The following is a 17,058-nucleotide window of genomic DNA, read 5'->3' as shown; positions in this document are numbered from 1 at the left end:
TAAAAAATGTCCCCACAAGGTCAAAATTTACTGGTATTACTATACTTGTGGGGACATTTGGTCCCCATAACGTGATGAATACCAGGTACACACACACACACACACAAAGTACTGAAGATGTTTTAAAAGAACTGAAATGTATAACTTTTTTCTGCCACCTAATGGTAAATGGTAATAAAACAGGATTTAATAGATTTTTAATGAGACTTAAAGACAACAGCTGCTAAATTTGGGTTACATTAAATACACTATAAAAAGTGTAACCTGAAAAATACACTTCATGTGGAACATGACAATAAAAACAAAACAAAACACAAATAAACCCAACAACCACACAATACACTGCATTTGCTAAACCAAAATATAAGCTATTACAAACAGTTCCCTGTTTCATTTGAATACCAGCGGCATGTTTCCATTTATATTTAAGGCATTACATAAAACTCTTTGTATTATAAGAAGTATTTTGTTGCAACAATGGCAAATAAATCACGACAACTCATCTGTCTTTGTTCTTTGAGACATGAATAGATTTAATAGATGATCTATGGACAGTTCTGAGAATAAATTTAGACATTAAAAAGCACCTTAACCTGCAAAGCCTGCTGGGACGTAATTAACATATTCTACACACACACACACACACACACACACACACACACACACACACACACACACACACACAATACATGGAATTGTGGAACAGTGTTAGAATTGCAATACATTGAAAATGTATACCCTGTGGATGCAGGTACTTATGCAAATAAATGGAAACAACATGTACCTTTCGATCACAAAGAAACATGGCTTCAAGTTCGTTTTGGATTTTAAATTTACATGAACAAAAAAAAAAAAAAAAAAAAAAGGGGAGATTCCACAATCCCAAAGATTTTATCCGTATTCTTGTACGCTTTTCTTATTGATGACAGTGTGTTTCTACACTGACCTCTAGTGGTTGCAAACGGAGCATCAGTGCAGCTCTGTTGACCTAAATGTCACTGTTAATATTTCTGAAATAGTTCGTGGCACTACATCTGATTTTTATGTAACATTGCCAGTAAGTTAATGAAACTAATTGAAGGGAATCGACATACCCCAATTAATCAGATTTATCCATAACAAACCACTTCCTCATTCCACATTAAAGTGTTGTTTACACCAAGACAGCTCAACATCTCAGAGTGATTAACTGATTCATTCATATTTTGTCGCCTTTAATTATCAAAGGGTTTTTATTTGTGTATGACTTTACATGGTCTGTGATGTAACATCAACAGCATTAACTGTACTTTGAAATGTCTGTCAGAATGTAATTTAAAGAGGCAACGAAAACCTTGCTATTTGAATAGTTTTTTTTCTTTGTAAAGGTTTGTATGTAAATGCTTGAGTGATTTCAGCAAAAGTGGTACAAAAATGCAAATTTAACATAACTTTATCTTACAAGAGCATGATGCTTTCACTTGCCTTTATTTATAAATTGATAGTGGTGAAACAGCTGCATTTTGGATATTTTATATAACGAAGAGAAGAAAGACAACTTTTCATATACAAAAAAAAAAAAAAAAAAAGACACCATGGGACTGCAGTTTTTCACATTTGTTAGTGTTTCTGTGAACATATTTGAATCATCTTGAATAAAGTGTCCTTTAATAGTTATATGAATAAATTGTTACATAAAATTAAATAACACCCCTTGTCCTCTCAAATTTGTTGTTTTCTAGGACAGAAACAGAGAAAAAAACTTTCACACTTCATCTTTATCTCTTCACTGCCAATGTCTACAGTATCTTATTCACTTGTTTCTTTTTAAACAGCATACAATCTCCAAATGGGTGCAAATTCACACCATTTACTGATGACTCACTGACTGAGTTTGTCTGTTCTATTGTATCAAGTCAGCAATGTGTGAATTTCAACCTTTGTGTGATTGCCTCAAACATTTGTGACTCACTTAATAAAGGTTTTTAAAGTGTATTATGGTTACCGTCAAACACTCTTTGGGTGACTAGCTCAAGAATAACAATACAATACATTTAGTCAACCAATCCAAGACGTAGTTTCAGTAACAATACTGTTTGTTAAACATTTCTTTTATACTTTTATCAGCCTTTAAACCTTGAATATTATGGGGGGACATACCTCTAGTCGATTTAGTAGTGTCACTTTTATTTTCGGTTCTGTATAACAAACATTTAGTTGATTTTCCCAAAGATTCTGGACCAGGAAATAAGTAGGGCTGGTGCTGCTGTTAATATTTGCATGGTGGGTTAGTGCCATTGAGTCTAGCATGCAGGGGAAACCCCTCTTAGTGGTATGAGACTTTTAAAGGAAACTGAAGTTTCTTTGCACAGGTTTCACCTGTTTAGTGTGCAATCATTTGTCATGAGTACTTCAATTACAAAAAATGTGATGAGATTCTACATGAATAAAATGTGTTGTACAAGTCAAGAACAAATGTAGCCCATAAACTACATGGTGTTTTGTGTTGTTTGATAATTTATTTAAAAAAGCTTTAACAAAAATACAATAAAAATAGATTAATTAAACAAGTGTGATACCTGAGCAGGAAGTATGCCTATAAAGTTTCACTGTATACACTAAGTAGGTGAAAAGCATATTGACACATTAAGTAAATAGGCCTATAACATGAATGAATTTACTGAACAAATACAGATGCTTACCACTTTTCTGTAGGCTCACTTAAAAAAGTGAAAAGGTGTAGTTGTCGTTCCCTCACAATGCAAATTCTTTCGTCATCTACTCACTAGCATGTTATAAATGACTTTATGAAGAAAATTGGCCTCTGTGCTGGTAGCTTGTACGCACGCGCTATATTCAAGATAATGTATAAAGTCATAATCTCATCTGACACGATAGTTTTATCGTGAGTTGAACTCTAGAATCGGATCAGTCCGAAACATCAATGAATCAGAGCAGTTTGGCGAATCGAACTTTTCACTCAAAAGATCCGACTCAAAAGAACGAGTCGATCGTGAGTCCACCATCACTACGTCTTATCATCACGCGCAGAGTTTGGACGAATGACAACATTTTCAATTTAAATAAATCTCATTTTATATTTCATGGACATAAGGGTGAGTAAATAAATACAGATGTTTGATATAACCTAATTCGGGGTTGATTCAGTCCCAGTGAATAATATTTTGACTTCATTTATTTTGACCCAAAACACAATAGAAAATGTAATGGTTTTAATGGTTATAATGGGAATTGTATTGGTTTTAATGGAAACTATAATGGTGTCTACTGGTATGTGATGGATTCTATTGGTGGGATGTTAAATCCTATTGGAAAAATGCCCAAAACACACTACAAAAAAGGAATTTTGTAATGGTTTTACTGGAAAAAGCTAATGGATTTATAGTGGTATTTTAATGGAAACCATTAGAATTTCTGTGGTTTCTATGGTTTCTATTGGGCTTCTATTGTTTTTTGTTTTTTTTTAGTAGGGTTAAAGGGTTACTCCACCCCAAAATGAAAATTTTGTCATTAATCACTTACCCCCATGTTGTTCCAAACCCGTAAAAGCTTAGTTCGTCTTCGGAACATAATTTGATATTTTGGATGACTGTTCCATTGACTGCCAAGTAAATAACACTGTCAAGGCCCAGAAAAGTATGAAAAACATTGCCAAAATAGTCCATCTGCCATCAGTGGTTCAATCTGACTGTTATGAAGCGACGAGAATACTTTTTGTACACAAAGAAAATAAAAATAACGACTATTCGTAGAGTGCCATTTTGGGTGCATGGACACAAATAGCGCACGCTGTTCTATGATTGGAACGAAAACAGTGTATCCGTGTGGTGCGGCTGACACAGAACAGCGTACGCAGTTCGCGTCCAGCGGATATTCTCCAAAATGGCTCTATGCTGATGCAGATGAGACGAATTGTTGAATAAAGTTGTTATTTTTATTTTCTTTGTGTACAAAAAGTATTCTCGTCGCTTCATAACAGTCAGATTGAACCATTGATGGCAGATGGACTATTTTGGCGATGTTTTTCATACTTTTCTGGGCATTGACAGTGTTATTAACTTGGGACAGTCACAAGCCTCCCAGTTTTCATCCAAAATATCTTAAACTGTGTTCTGAAGACGAACGAAGCTTTTCCGGGTTTGGAACGACATGGGGGTAAGTGATTAATGACAAAATTTTCATTTTGGTTTGGAGTAACCCTTTAAGGGCTGTTCACATCAAATAAGTTTTAATAATCATTCTAATTGTATGTTAAGAGGAAGGCCATTGATATAAACTAAACAGGCAAAACGTAAAACATTTTTACTTTGTAGGCTACATCATGACTGACACACAAAATATGTAGACCTAGCGATTGGGTTCTGCCATCAGCCAAACTAATGCACCTCATTTGAAACCTCAAAGGAGTTTTTGAATGCGAAGCAAAACGATAAGATGGATCCAGACTACATAGAACAAGCACAAAGCCTCGTCTGATCCAAGATCAGCTGATAGACACCCGTCTGTTGCCGCTGTCTTTATTGGCTACCTATGGTTATCTGCCATCACTTCCCTGTTCTGGATGCTGCATCTGATGATCAAGGTGCTTTAAATAATGAAACGTCTGAGTACAACACACATGGCACATTCAAATAGGTTCATAATCAGTGTAGTGTTTTGAGATATTGGGTCCTTTAAGCATGTAAAACAGAATGCTAATGCTATCTCATTCGACGTATAAAGACCTTATTTAGGGTGAAATTGATGAGCTGTGTCTCGCTTTCCTTTAAAAATATCCTTAAAAACATCTTTAAAGCAAGAGAAAAAAATTTGTTAAGTATAGGCTATAAGAAAAGTAGGTCTATTTATGCATTAAATTAGATTAGACCATGTATGCAACTTTCTTTTGGGCCAAAAATATGAATCTGTCAGGTATGTGGTGCAACCCTTGGCCTAGCTATGAATATATTAGCATGTCGTTCCCGTGATTTGGCCAAACAGTGTGTTGTGACATGCACCGAACAGCTGGCTGTCTTTCATTTTTACATTTTTCCTGCTCAGTCTAACAGCAGACAGTGTGAAAGATGAGACACTGTCAGACATACTCATTTGCTCTACCTCAGCCTCTTTTCTCTCCATGCCACGGCCTTTGAGTGCGCTATCCATGGATTTCATGCAGAAACGTTACATTTTATGCGCAGTATGTGTATTAGATCAGGGGTTCTCAATCATTTTTTGAACCAAAGGCTCCTTTCATAGCCCCAAATTATTCACCAACACCAATTGATTTTTAAATCTTTACAAACTCACTCGCATAGACACATTTTTTAATAACAGAACTTTCTAATAAGGTTATAGATGTTACCGAACAGTATTTTTATAGCATTTATTAGTCTGTTGGCCATAATTGCTATGCATTAATACTTAATTGTAATGATTAATATTTGATACATTTATACATGTATCAAAATACATTTTTATAAATTAATATTTTAAAAAATGCATTTGGGGATGATAATATAGCATTATGAATGAACATAAATGAACAATAGAATATTAATAAGCAGTTAACGAACAACAACAAACATCAGTTAACAATTAACAGAATGAACCATAATGAAAAATATTGTGACATGATTAGTTTTTCATATCAGAAATATTACAGTTGACGAAAACTTAAAACTTAAACATAAAAAAACATTTTTTGGTACTTCAATTAAAATAAATGGTAACTGAAATAAGATATATATATATAGTTAATAACTTAAACTAAAAATAAAACATTTATTAAAGCTATATGTAAAATAAATGAATAAAGGATTACTCTTTATTTTAAAGTGTACTTGTAATTATATATTTAAGTACTGAGTAATATTAATTAACTCTATGTACTTTCTATATGGTTAAGGTTAGGATTAGGGTTGGGTTTAGGGTTACTTGCATGTAATTATGCATAATTTTTTTTTTTTTTGTTATTATAATAGTAAGTACATGTAACATGTGTAACAAGGACACCGTAAAATAAAGTGTTACCAAATAAAGATTACTAAAACTTTAACAAAAACGAAAACGTTAAATATTTAAATATTAAACAAATGCAACTATATTAGCATTTCAGTAATACAAAAATAATGCTGATTTAAAAGAAAATATTTAAAGACAATTCTTATTACAGTATGTCTTTTCCACTGAGGCCCTGCCGTTCCTTCTCAGTCCCCCAGGTGTCTCTGGATTGAAAACACTGGTACTAGACTAGCATTAGTGACAAAATGCCTTAGCTGAAGGTTTGGGATTTAGTTACAGTTACAGGAACTATATTGTTTTAAGTGGATTATCTACACATAATAAACTTGTTGACAAGCACTGCTCACTCCAGCAGCAACGCTTCAGTTATTCCCATATTTGCAGCTGCTGTGTTTTGTTTTACAGGTCCCCTTCCGTGATAGGAGCCCGTTTTCATAGTCTCAGATAGGGAATGGAGAGATAGCACAACCATGCAGTGGCAAATTTTGTGGGTGCGGATAAAGATAAGGATTAAGAAAAAATCTAAATAAATCCCTGTGAAATCGCGTTTGTGAAAAGAAGCATAATACTCCAGAAAGTGATGGCAAAGAGTTGGAAGCTGAGAGAGGGATTTGCCTATGAAAAAATCAGACAGGAAAACAAAGAGAGAGGCCAGAGAGTGTCAGCGGCTCTTATCTCACGGAGCAGCAGGGAGCCGTTTATCTATTGTCCGGAGGTGGCAGCACTGTGGCCGTGACACGCACGGTGGAACAATTAACTCGCTGGCATTTCGTCTTATCTAACATAACTCAGCACTGACAACATCTTTGGCCACAGCTGCTGCAAATCATTAGCTATCATTGCCATCCGAGCAACAAAAAGGAAAATAAAAGACTAGCTTGACGTCCAGCATTGTTCCTGTGTGTGAAGGGATGAGGCGTTCCCGAACACTCAGGGACATTATTGGTCACTGGTTCAATCAGGTTGAAATTCATCTTTTCTGTGACGAGTCATTTTAGAAAGTGCCCTTTACTCAGCTCGGTCTCACAAATGTTGAAGTGAATATAACTTTTGCATGTAATTATATTCTTTCTAGGATTCTCAGGTGTCCTCCGACTGAAATTTCAAAACGACATGAAATCAGCCACTCAAATCTTAAAATCAAATATAAGAAATGTTCACATTTGCATAAAGAAATAAATAAATGTAATGTTTTATATTATTATATTTCATATTTTTATATAATATTGATATATAAACATAATAAAATATGAATATATTAAATACTTATATTTATATAACTATAAATTCTAAACTATATATATATGGTTGTATAATTATAGATTTAATATATTTAATTATATATTTGACATATATAAATATACTACATGTTTAAGAATCATATAATTATTAGATTCATAGAAAAGCATAAAATTACATCTGTGGGCTAATTTTTTAGTTGCCATCTTGTCTAAATCTGGCACGATTTCAATTCGATTAATAGAAAAGAAAATAAATACAAAACAAAACCTTAATTTAGTGTTTAAAACCTCTTTTATTTGTTTTTAAATAACTTTAATTATAAAATACACAACCTATAAACAAGCATTGATAAAAACTTTACATTGTGGTTCATGATGTACATTGACAGCCACATCAATAAAGACCACAAGCTAGTGCTTTTTGTTTTTATACATCTTAGTCCTTCGTTCCAACTCCTTTGCTGTTTTACCAGGGTGTCTACTCTAAACTGAGTTCATTCTACTTTATGAACAGGTCCCTGCATTCAAGACAAATGAAGCTATTTAAAAGCAAAGCTGGAGTTGGTTTCTCATTTCCAAAAGCCAGTTAACCAGCTTCGCACAGTTGATACAAAAACAGTTATGCCTTCAGAGTCAAACGCATATAAAATAATGGTACATTTGTAATGTAAACAATGTAAAGAGCATCTAAAAATATAATCAAATAATAACAAGTTGACAGACAAGTACTTCAAAAAACAACTCAAATGGCTATAATGTTATAAATACAGGTTTCACTTGGAAGCTACACGTGAAGACAAAGTCCTTCACTTCTCAGACTCTCTCCAGCCTCGAGCGTTTCGGCCGAACTTATAGACAAGTCTACGTCCATCCACCCGTTCCAGGATCTCTCGTTTATAATAATACCTTTGGAGAGAAAGAAACATGTGAGAAGCTCAGAATACTGATTTGAGTCCTTTAAAAAGTTTAAAAGCAAAACTCCAGGGAAGATGTTACCTCATCGCTCGACTGAGTTTCTCGTAGGTCATACTGCTGTTATTCTTCTTCTTGCCCCAAAGCTGAGCCACAGCTTCCGATTTAAGGAAGCGGAAAACTCCCTCGGAGCGATCCTCCCACTTGATCAGGCCGGGGTTGCGCTCGGGGTTCAGGAGAATGTCTCGGATGAACTCCCACAGGTGCGTCCCACGAGGGTCTGTGGAAATATGAGACTGTGTGAACGTTGTTAGATGAGAAACAGATGGAATCTAAAGCAGCTTCAAGACATCCACGTGCCAGAGGTTTCGGTATGCGCTGCTGTCAGGTTCTCTAAAGACAACCGCCGGGTGAAGTTCAGGACACATTAACAGAAAAAAAAAAAACCTTTAGGGAAGTAATATGTGAAAATTTCAACTCACTGTGTCTTTTGACTTGTGACCGCTTGGGATCTGAAATGAGAAAATTAAAATGAAACCACTGCTGTTAAAGGGACAGCTCATGTATCTTTTCATGGAAAATGTGTGAATAATAACTTCAACTTTGGCTTTTGAAGATTTAGACTATTTCAAGGGTACTTTTGTAGTCAGTATTCATGTATTGGACTTTTCATGTTCCATGGAACAAAAGAAAAATCAGTTTCAAAATCAATCCATTCATGGGAATGGAGGAAAACCTATTCAGGAAGTGCACTAGTTAATGCATATGTATTTTTAGTTCCTATGTTTAACTGTGTTGTTTAAATGTCTGTAGGTGGGCTGTAAAGATTTTCATTCGTATCAGTAGCTTTGCAACAGCACTGCGTGACTATCTAATTGGCCTGATCTCAGTCCTATTTGCCTGCAGCGAACCTTTTTGGATTTGGGAAGAACTCAGCAAAGAGACCCGGGCAAGTGGCATTGTTTTATAACTATAAACCTTTGTCTATAAAAAAATTTATTTGCAAGTGTGTTAAAACAGATATATTTATGCATTTGCAAATGCTTTTATTCAAAGCAACTTCCACTGCATTCATTCATGTTTTTTTTTTATCATTTAATGCATTCCTTGGGAATTGAACCAATGTCCTTGCAATGTAAAATGCGATAACCTTAAACATTACACTCTCAGAAATAAAGGTACAAAAGCTGTCACTGGGGCGGTACCTTTTCAAAAGGTACACTTTTGTACCTATTAGGTTCAAATATGTACACTTTAAGTACTAATATGTACCTTTAAGGTACCAAAATGGACCCTTTAGTTACAAACATGTACCTTTTGAAAAGGTACCGCCCCAGTGACAGCTTTTGTACCTTTATTTCTGAGAGTGTACCAATGTTTCTGGACATTTACCATGGTATTACCTTCAAACACAATCCCCATGCCATGGTACTGGCATAGTACTTTTCTATATGGAAGGAAGCAAAGAGAATGCTGCTTTTAGGATTAGATTTAGGACAATTCAAATTAAGATCATTTACCTGGGCTTGACGGAGCTGGTGAGGATAATATGGTGTTGGGCTGGAATGAGCTTTTGATGTCAAACAGTTCTTAGGAAAGAGAACATATGACACAATATTGTCAAACCAACAGGTTAAATAAATAATCACCTTGTTTTAACAGGAAATACATAAACAAATAATAAAAAATGAATTAAAATCATTGAGTAATTTCACAGGTACCTGAAGTGTTGTAAAAGTTGGTTTCTTCCTTAAAGGGGAGGATTGAACAAGGGAAATCTGCTGAGAAAATTGAAGTACTTGGTTACAAAATCGTGATATGAAAAGTCTACAGTTATTTCAAGAGAATCTGTAAACTTCTGTTTTCAGCAGTAGATGTGGGTCGATGTTAAGTCATTGACTTTATGTGAACTTTATGCTAAAAGGATTGAAATGAAACCAAAAGATCCTTTCGTTTTACTTTGTGTGTGGTTACTTACTCTCTATTTCTGTTTTAATGTCCCCTGGTGTAAACATATCCGTTTGACCATACTGACCTGTGAGACATTAAATAAGAAAAGACAAAAAAGAGAAATTATGTCTCAATAACAGAGTACGTTTTGCCACGACTACCATCAAATTTCCAAGTCACTCCCGCATCATGTTGTCTTAAACCAGCTTAACTTGTTGGTACAGTTCTCATATGTCACCTGTATAGGTTTTTCTGGATTTTATTAGGTTAAGTAATGCACTGTAATGGAAAGTGTATCAAACTTATAGCACTGACTTGTTAGCAACACCCTCCTGGATTTATTATAGCATAGTACATGAAAATGTGTAATACATTGCATAATTTATTTCTCTAAAAACATTTTCATGGGAATATCTAAGGGGGAAATTTTTCATGACAACTACTTATTTAGAAAGAAATGGACTGCTCAATTCCTACGTACTATACCATACAAGAGGGACACATGCTTAATGACTGGACTTTCCAAGCTCATGCTTATGAGAATCCCTTATAACCAACAATATTTTTTTGCCACAAAATAATGCTTCTACTGGGTGTGAAAAGTATGAACCACGCTGTATTCGATAAAATGTTTAACTGTTTGATTGCAAGTATTTAGCTCAACAACAATACTATCTTAAAGGCAAGATGGACAAAGAATCTGTAGATCAGCCAATGTGATTTTACCAACTAGTACAGGTTCTAGGATTACAATCCTAAAAAAATAATATTTTTGGCCTTTCTGGCTTAATAGGACAGTCGAAGAGAGACAGGAAACGACTGGAATGGAAAGAGCAGAATGGAACTGGGAAAAGACCACAAGCTTGGTTATCCAAAGGCTTTGACCATGCTATAGGCTATGGCTCCAACCTTGATTATCATCCTGTATGAAACGACATTCCTATAGCAAACAACTGAAAGCCAAACCCTATCCCTACACAAAGCCAAATCATAACATACACCGTCAGAAGGAAGCTGAAGATCGACGAGAAGTGCTAACTCAATGTCAACTCTTAAACCCTTTAAAATCTGATAACTGGTTGACAGCAATGTTGATCCAGGACCAACAAGATTGTTGATCCAGGAACATGGCAAAATCACATTAACCATCTTGTTCAGGGTTGGAAGGGTAGACAGAGGTAAAATGCAACCTCTACTACTTCTGGATCTTACCATTCCACTTGAGGTCAGTCAGGCTCTGGAAAAGAATGGAACCTACGGATCCGGCCGCTCGGGTGAAGTCTTGGAAGCTCATGTTGCACAGTTGCCTCCCGTCAAGGTCAAAGTTCTGGAAGGGAATGCTGGTGGCATCGATTTGGTGCATGTCCAGCGTCTGTTGGAGCCATTCCCACACCTGGTACTTGGTCCAGTTTTGTGGGTGAAGATCCTGAGACCAGAGCCGGCTCATGTAACTGGAAGTCACTGTGGATCAGTTTTCAAAAAGGGTTTAGTAAATGTCCCTACTGAAACCTGATTTATGCTGGTTGGTGCAAGTCAAGTTTGGCTTTTTTAGTGAAGTTGGTTGACCACGAGAAAGACTTGTTGGTCTATCTAGAGGGCCCCAGATAAAAATACTAACTGGACCAGAGTGAAGTAAAACTGTTACAAGCTGGGGTGCACTGTCCAATGATTGATATGATAAATGATAAATATTTGATTGCTGAATATTGTACCCTAATTGAAGTAGCTGTTTATTAGTTGTGATTAACAATCAAATGATTAAGTTAGAAACTAGTTGCTTTGAATACAGGTGCCATCATTGTCTTCTTATGAATGACTTGTTTGTCACTGAGTCAGTGTTGCTGATGCAAAGCAGGCCCTTTGTTACCAAACACCAAGTAACTAAATTAGGATACAATTATGAGTCATTCGCAAACTGTTAAAATTAAACTGTTGGTTACTTTAAAATTAACCTTCATCTGGGAGATTAAAGGGATATGTGAATATTTGATCTGTTAACTGGTTGTATATGCCAGATTTATGGCATGGCTCGGGCAGAGAAAAGCGGTTGCTATCAAACATTGTTTACTTGTCAGACAGATCAAACAGGCAATTGATGGAAGGTTTGCAAAGAAATGTTATGCTCCCTTGTAAAAGTATATTTTAGTATTTTTAAAAATATAACAATACAGTAGTTTATTTTGATACATGGTGTGGCTGCCCTTAAAATGAAGGTATTTGGCATTTTATTTTAAAATACATTTTGATGTATCTTTGCCCAACACTGCTCACAAGTTCTATTGAACTCTACTGTTAACAACGGAACTTGCAACCACAGTTGCTTTTGGGAAACGCACACCTGACTGGGAGCTATTCAAGCTTGCGGACCAGCATAATCATAGTGTTCCTAGCAAAGTTTTCCGGTGAAGTTGGTTGACTAGAAAGGTCATTGTTGAAGCAGGTTGTTTAAGGAAGTCTTGCTTGTATCGCTAGAGCAAAAGTCTTCAACCCTGCTTTTGGAGACCCCTCATCCTGCAAAGTTTATTTACAACCTGCTTCAACAAACCTTCCCATGATTTTCAAGCAGTCTTGAAGACCTCGATTAACTGGTTCAAGCTTGGAACTAAACTCTGCAGGATACTTGGTCTCCAAGCAGGGTTGAAGACCTCTAGTCTAGAGCACTCTAGCACACTAGCATCACATGTGGGGACCAACATCCAAAACACAATATATGCTGCCGAACAGCTAAACTAGTCTTATCATTCAGTTACACACTGTAAAAAAGTGTAAATAAAAGTACTGCACATGGTTTATAGATAAGTGTGAATCACTTTCACTATCTGTACATGGTCCCCAGTGCATGCAACTGATAACCTAGTAACTCCAGCAGTGACTAGAGTAAATTATTAACTTGCCAGAAAAGTCTCGGCTGATTAGATTAGAAACAAAACCTACAACCTAAAATCTGTACTGGATGGTGGAATAATCACAAGTGCACCTTCTTAGACTCTGCTGTTCCAGACAAGAAAAAAACTTTACCATCAGTGCAGTTGTAGTGGGTTGTCCAGGAAGCAGGTAGCTGGTTATCAACACTCACAGTAGCTGGGATACTCATGACACCGCTGGCCTGAAGGACCATGATCCAGTGCTACTGAAAGGAATGGAAAGGAAAGTTTATTTCTTGCCACATAACCAGAGACAGTTCTGAAACTTTCATTCAATGCTCTAGAAAAGTCCAACTTAGCCTCAGGCACAAAGTTGATGCCTTATAGCTTGTTCCTTGTGGGATTTGACCCAACAACCCATAGCCCAAAGCCTTACAATGCACCATCAAACTCCCTTCCTACTATCACAATGTTTATAAAAATTATTGCATGGGAGAGTAAGAGCACACTTGACGACATTTTTGTAATAGTAAACATACACACTGTGCCAAAAATGGACATGTAATTAAGTGTAGACGTTATACCAGTTTACAGTTATGATCAGCGAGTGAAAACAAAGGTCTTGTATGTTCGAAGGGGTAAAGGGAGGGGGTGAATTTTGCGTAGGTGTCTTTCGTGCCGCACTCAACCACACATGCAGACACATTTGCACAGGAATGTGTTAGTGTATCTAACTGCTTTGCATACACAAAAGGTCCACCTGTCCTTCAGTTTAACAGTTGGATCAATGGTGCAGTCATACCTTGTTTTATATGATCATGTGATCGGCGTTATACAAAGCACTTTTTAAAATCATCTAACGCTGTGAATGCATCTGTGTTGTGAGTTACAGGTTTGCTGAAAGCTATACTGCATAAGTAACTTTTCGTACAGTTTTAGTACAGAGGAGCTCAATGAAAAACATCAGCGAGATCGAATCCCAATCAAGTATCCTGAAACGTTTGTCTGTTGAACTTTATAAAATAATGCTGTTCCATGATCATTTAAAAACCTAGTTTCAGGGCATTATAGACCTTGTTCCAAAAGGTATGCAACTTCATTTTACAGCCTCCTATGATAACTCATAACTTCAATGAAAAATCCAAGATGGTGGAATTTTTCAGCACAAGAAAAAATGTTTATTGTAAACACGCTTTTAAAATTCAAAAATATGTAATGCAACATTAGTTTGTGCTATGAATTTGTATGCTTGAGTGGTGACATGCTAAAAATGCAAAAAAAAATTTGTGGTTGCTGCTTATGTTGACTGTTACAAAATTGTCATTTATGAGGTTCCATGAGGTTTGAGATGTTGCTTTATGTCGCATTGGATTTTCTAATGTTATTTGTGTGCTCAAATGAGACGTACGGCTGGTTACAAATAAGACAATATTTTATTCTATCTGCAAAAAGTAACATTTAATGTTAACATAAAAGCCTATACTCAACTACAGTATCTCACATGACATGGGCCACGTGATCTCCAGTGTATTCCTATTGGTTGTCCCATCAGGATGCTGCTCATTTGCATAAAGCTAGATTTTTCTCAATTTTGTTGCATAACTGGACTTTCACAAATCATATCATCAATGTCAACTTTTGCTAAGGTCGTACCTATGGTTGTTTTGACACTTCAAGTTGCTGTTAGTGTGAACGAGGTGAAGACTTCGCTAGGTTTTGGAATAGATATAAAAAAATCAGATAACAGTCATATTATGCAAAGAAACAACAGGATATGAACGTAAAAAAAAAAAACACATGATAAAAATGTGATTCAGTCAAGTGATAGTAGCAGTAGTAGACATTATTTACAAGAACTGAGTTTATCAACATTCCTTGGAACGGTTGTTAACCTGTTTAGTTTGGTGTCAACTCTGGAAAATTCTCTTATACGTTAGTGTATGAAGCTGTATGGGAACAACGTATCTGTGTTATCTGTTCCACTAGCAAACTTCCTACTTGAAATCTGACCTATATTTGTCTTTTTATTGATCCGAAGATGACCTAGCAGAACATTTTATGGAAAGTGTGTAAAACTGGGGGGAGCTATGCTAACAATAGACTAATGTTCACACCAAGAGCAAACAAAGGAAATTAAAAACTTAGCATTCAGCGTTCAACCAAAACTTAGTAGCCTTCCTCCCACATTAAAATGATTTGGATTAGCGCACTTTTTTTTTCTTTTAATTTCTTGAGTTTAACATTTTCAGTTTGCTCTAATCCAAATATTCCTATCAAATAGTTCTTGAATACGTATTTTTATCCATTAATAATTATAAGAATATTGTATGAATATATAAACAACAATAATATTAATAATAAAAAACACTAAGTTGCTTATAATAACCTTTAAACTTCAATTAAAAAAGTAATTACTAAAACGTAGGAATTAATTTCTTGAGTTTAACATTTTCAGTTTGCTCTAATCCAAATATTCCTATCAGATAGTTCTTGATTTTTTATTCATAAATATTTTATGAATATATAAATAATAATAATAATAATAAAAACTCTAAGTTGCTTAAAATAACATTTAAACTTTAATTTAAAAAGCAATTACTAAAATGAATTAATTTAAACAGATTTCCGAATATGAATGGACATTCTGCGTAATCATGGTCGTCATTTATCTAGAATAATGATATGAATCTACTTTTTATTTCAATGGAAAGATTATTCAAAAATCAAATGATGACTAATGAATCACTCTTTGTTTCTTTTAACTGGAAAAGCAGGTTGCCAGATTCTTTCCAGCATTATGAAACCCATCTGATGCATTTCATCCCAGACTGGTGTGTTACTATGGTGATGGTGTAATGTATGAGGAAAGAAAACAATAAACACATATTTTGGTGTTTATCACATTCCTTAAAGTAACTGACCAAACATTTTGGGCTACAGGCCATCAACTTCCTTTACCTATCAGTTACGGAGAAATACGGGCCATTTACACTCAATTTGTATGTGTTGTACACAGTATGCAAAGTGTTTCCAAGTTTCAGCGGCCCCAAAGAGTATTTGGACATTTACAAATGTATGAATGTCATTGCATCAAACAATCAAACCAAGTGGCATCTGCAAACAAATGATGCTTTTCATAAAAGTAACTTCGCCATCTTTTTTAAGCAATTCTAGCAACTGTTTATTAACTAGTCCCAACTTAGACGACGTTCAAGTCAAGTCCACTACTTTATGATGACCACAAAGTGCTTTATATTCATTTTAAACAGTATATCTATATATTGTTTTATATTTTAAACCTAAAAAACGTGCACTTCTTATTGCATTTTTTAAAATCGTTTTTTTGAGTTTAACATTTTCAATGTGACACCAAATAGTTCTTGATTTTTAGAACTGGTTTAATGTGCATTTATTTAAAATAACACATAAATAAACAGCCTGCTTGATTTTTAAGAATACTACATGTATGCAAGTTAAAGTATAACATGCTTAAGCAAATGCTGAAAAAAAAAAAAAAGTTGCCTAAAGTAAAAGTAAGGGAAACAAATGGCACAACATTTGAATTATTTTGGGATTTTCAGATATATTACAACTATTGTATGATTAAAATAGTTTTGCATCGTCACCGAAGTGCATGAGTGAATGAGAGTCAAAGAGAATTAAAGTGTCTCACCAGAGATGTTGAATGTGATCCTGGCAGACTGCTTCTGGTTCAGAGTTAAATGTCTCTTTCTTCTCTTTCTAAAGTTGTCAGCGTCTGTATGGGAGAGAAGATTAGAGTTTAATGGAGAGGTTGCGTTGTGTACCTGTGACACTGCTTAGGCCTGCCAAACTCCTGTGACAGAGTGCAACCTCGTTCACCAATCAGGATTTTTATTCTGTCTGCTTCCTGCTGCTTTGATTGGCTTATTTTCACGCCAGGTGGGTTACTGGGAATTTGCATATGGTAAAAAAAAGGTAGTGTTGTAGCAAGTCACTTTCACTATGAACACACTAGCAGTCTCTCTCTCGCTCGCCCACACACTCACCCACATGCTTAAGCAATCCTGCCGGTGATTAATCTATTGATGTTTAACGAGAACTCAACC

At 35.3% G+C, this 17,058-nt stretch overlaps 1 protein-coding gene across 6 annotated transcripts in view; it reads right to left on the bottom strand.

Moving 5' to 3' along the window:
• Positions 1-7,544: 7,544 nt before the first annotated feature.
• ehf (ets homologous factor) overlaps positions 7,545-17,058 on the bottom strand; it is a 30,810-nt gene continuing 21,296 nt past the window's right edge. For 2 of the 6 annotated variants that reach the window (XM_058767508.1, XM_058767510.1), the window contains 9 exons: positions 16,644-16,727; positions 13,125-13,233; positions 11,319-11,567; positions 10,135-10,191; positions 9,878-9,937; positions 9,677-9,745; positions 8,639-8,668; positions 8,241-8,436; positions 7,545-8,150 (listed from right to left, as the gene is read on the bottom strand). In XM_058767508.1, the coding sequence (XP_058623491.1) occupies positions 8,051-8,150; positions 8,241-8,436; positions 8,639-8,668; positions 9,677-9,745; positions 9,878-9,937; positions 10,135-10,191; positions 11,319-11,567; positions 13,125-13,224 (861 nt within the window). In that variant the 5' untranslated portion in view covers positions 13,225-13,233; positions 16,644-16,727 and the 3' untranslated portion in view covers positions 7,545-8,050. Of the gene's footprint in view, positions 8,151-8,240; positions 8,437-8,638; positions 8,669-9,676; positions 9,746-9,877; positions 9,938-10,134; positions 10,192-11,318; positions 11,568-13,124; positions 13,237-14,623; positions 14,680-16,643; positions 16,820-17,058 lie in introns of those variants that run through there. The other 4 variants (XM_058767512.1, XM_058767513.1, XM_058767511.1 and 1 more) reach the window with 4 other exon arrangements.

The sequence above is a fragment of the Onychostoma macrolepis genome, chromosome 25 (assembly GCF_012432095.1).
Source record: "Onychostoma macrolepis isolate SWU-2019 chromosome 25, ASM1243209v1, whole genome shotgun sequence".
Lineage (NCBI taxonomy): Eukaryota > Metazoa > Chordata > Actinopteri > Cypriniformes > Cyprinidae > Onychostoma > Onychostoma macrolepis.
Note: the sequence above shows the minus strand (reverse complement) of the source record. Positions and strands in the feature narration are given on the sequence as shown.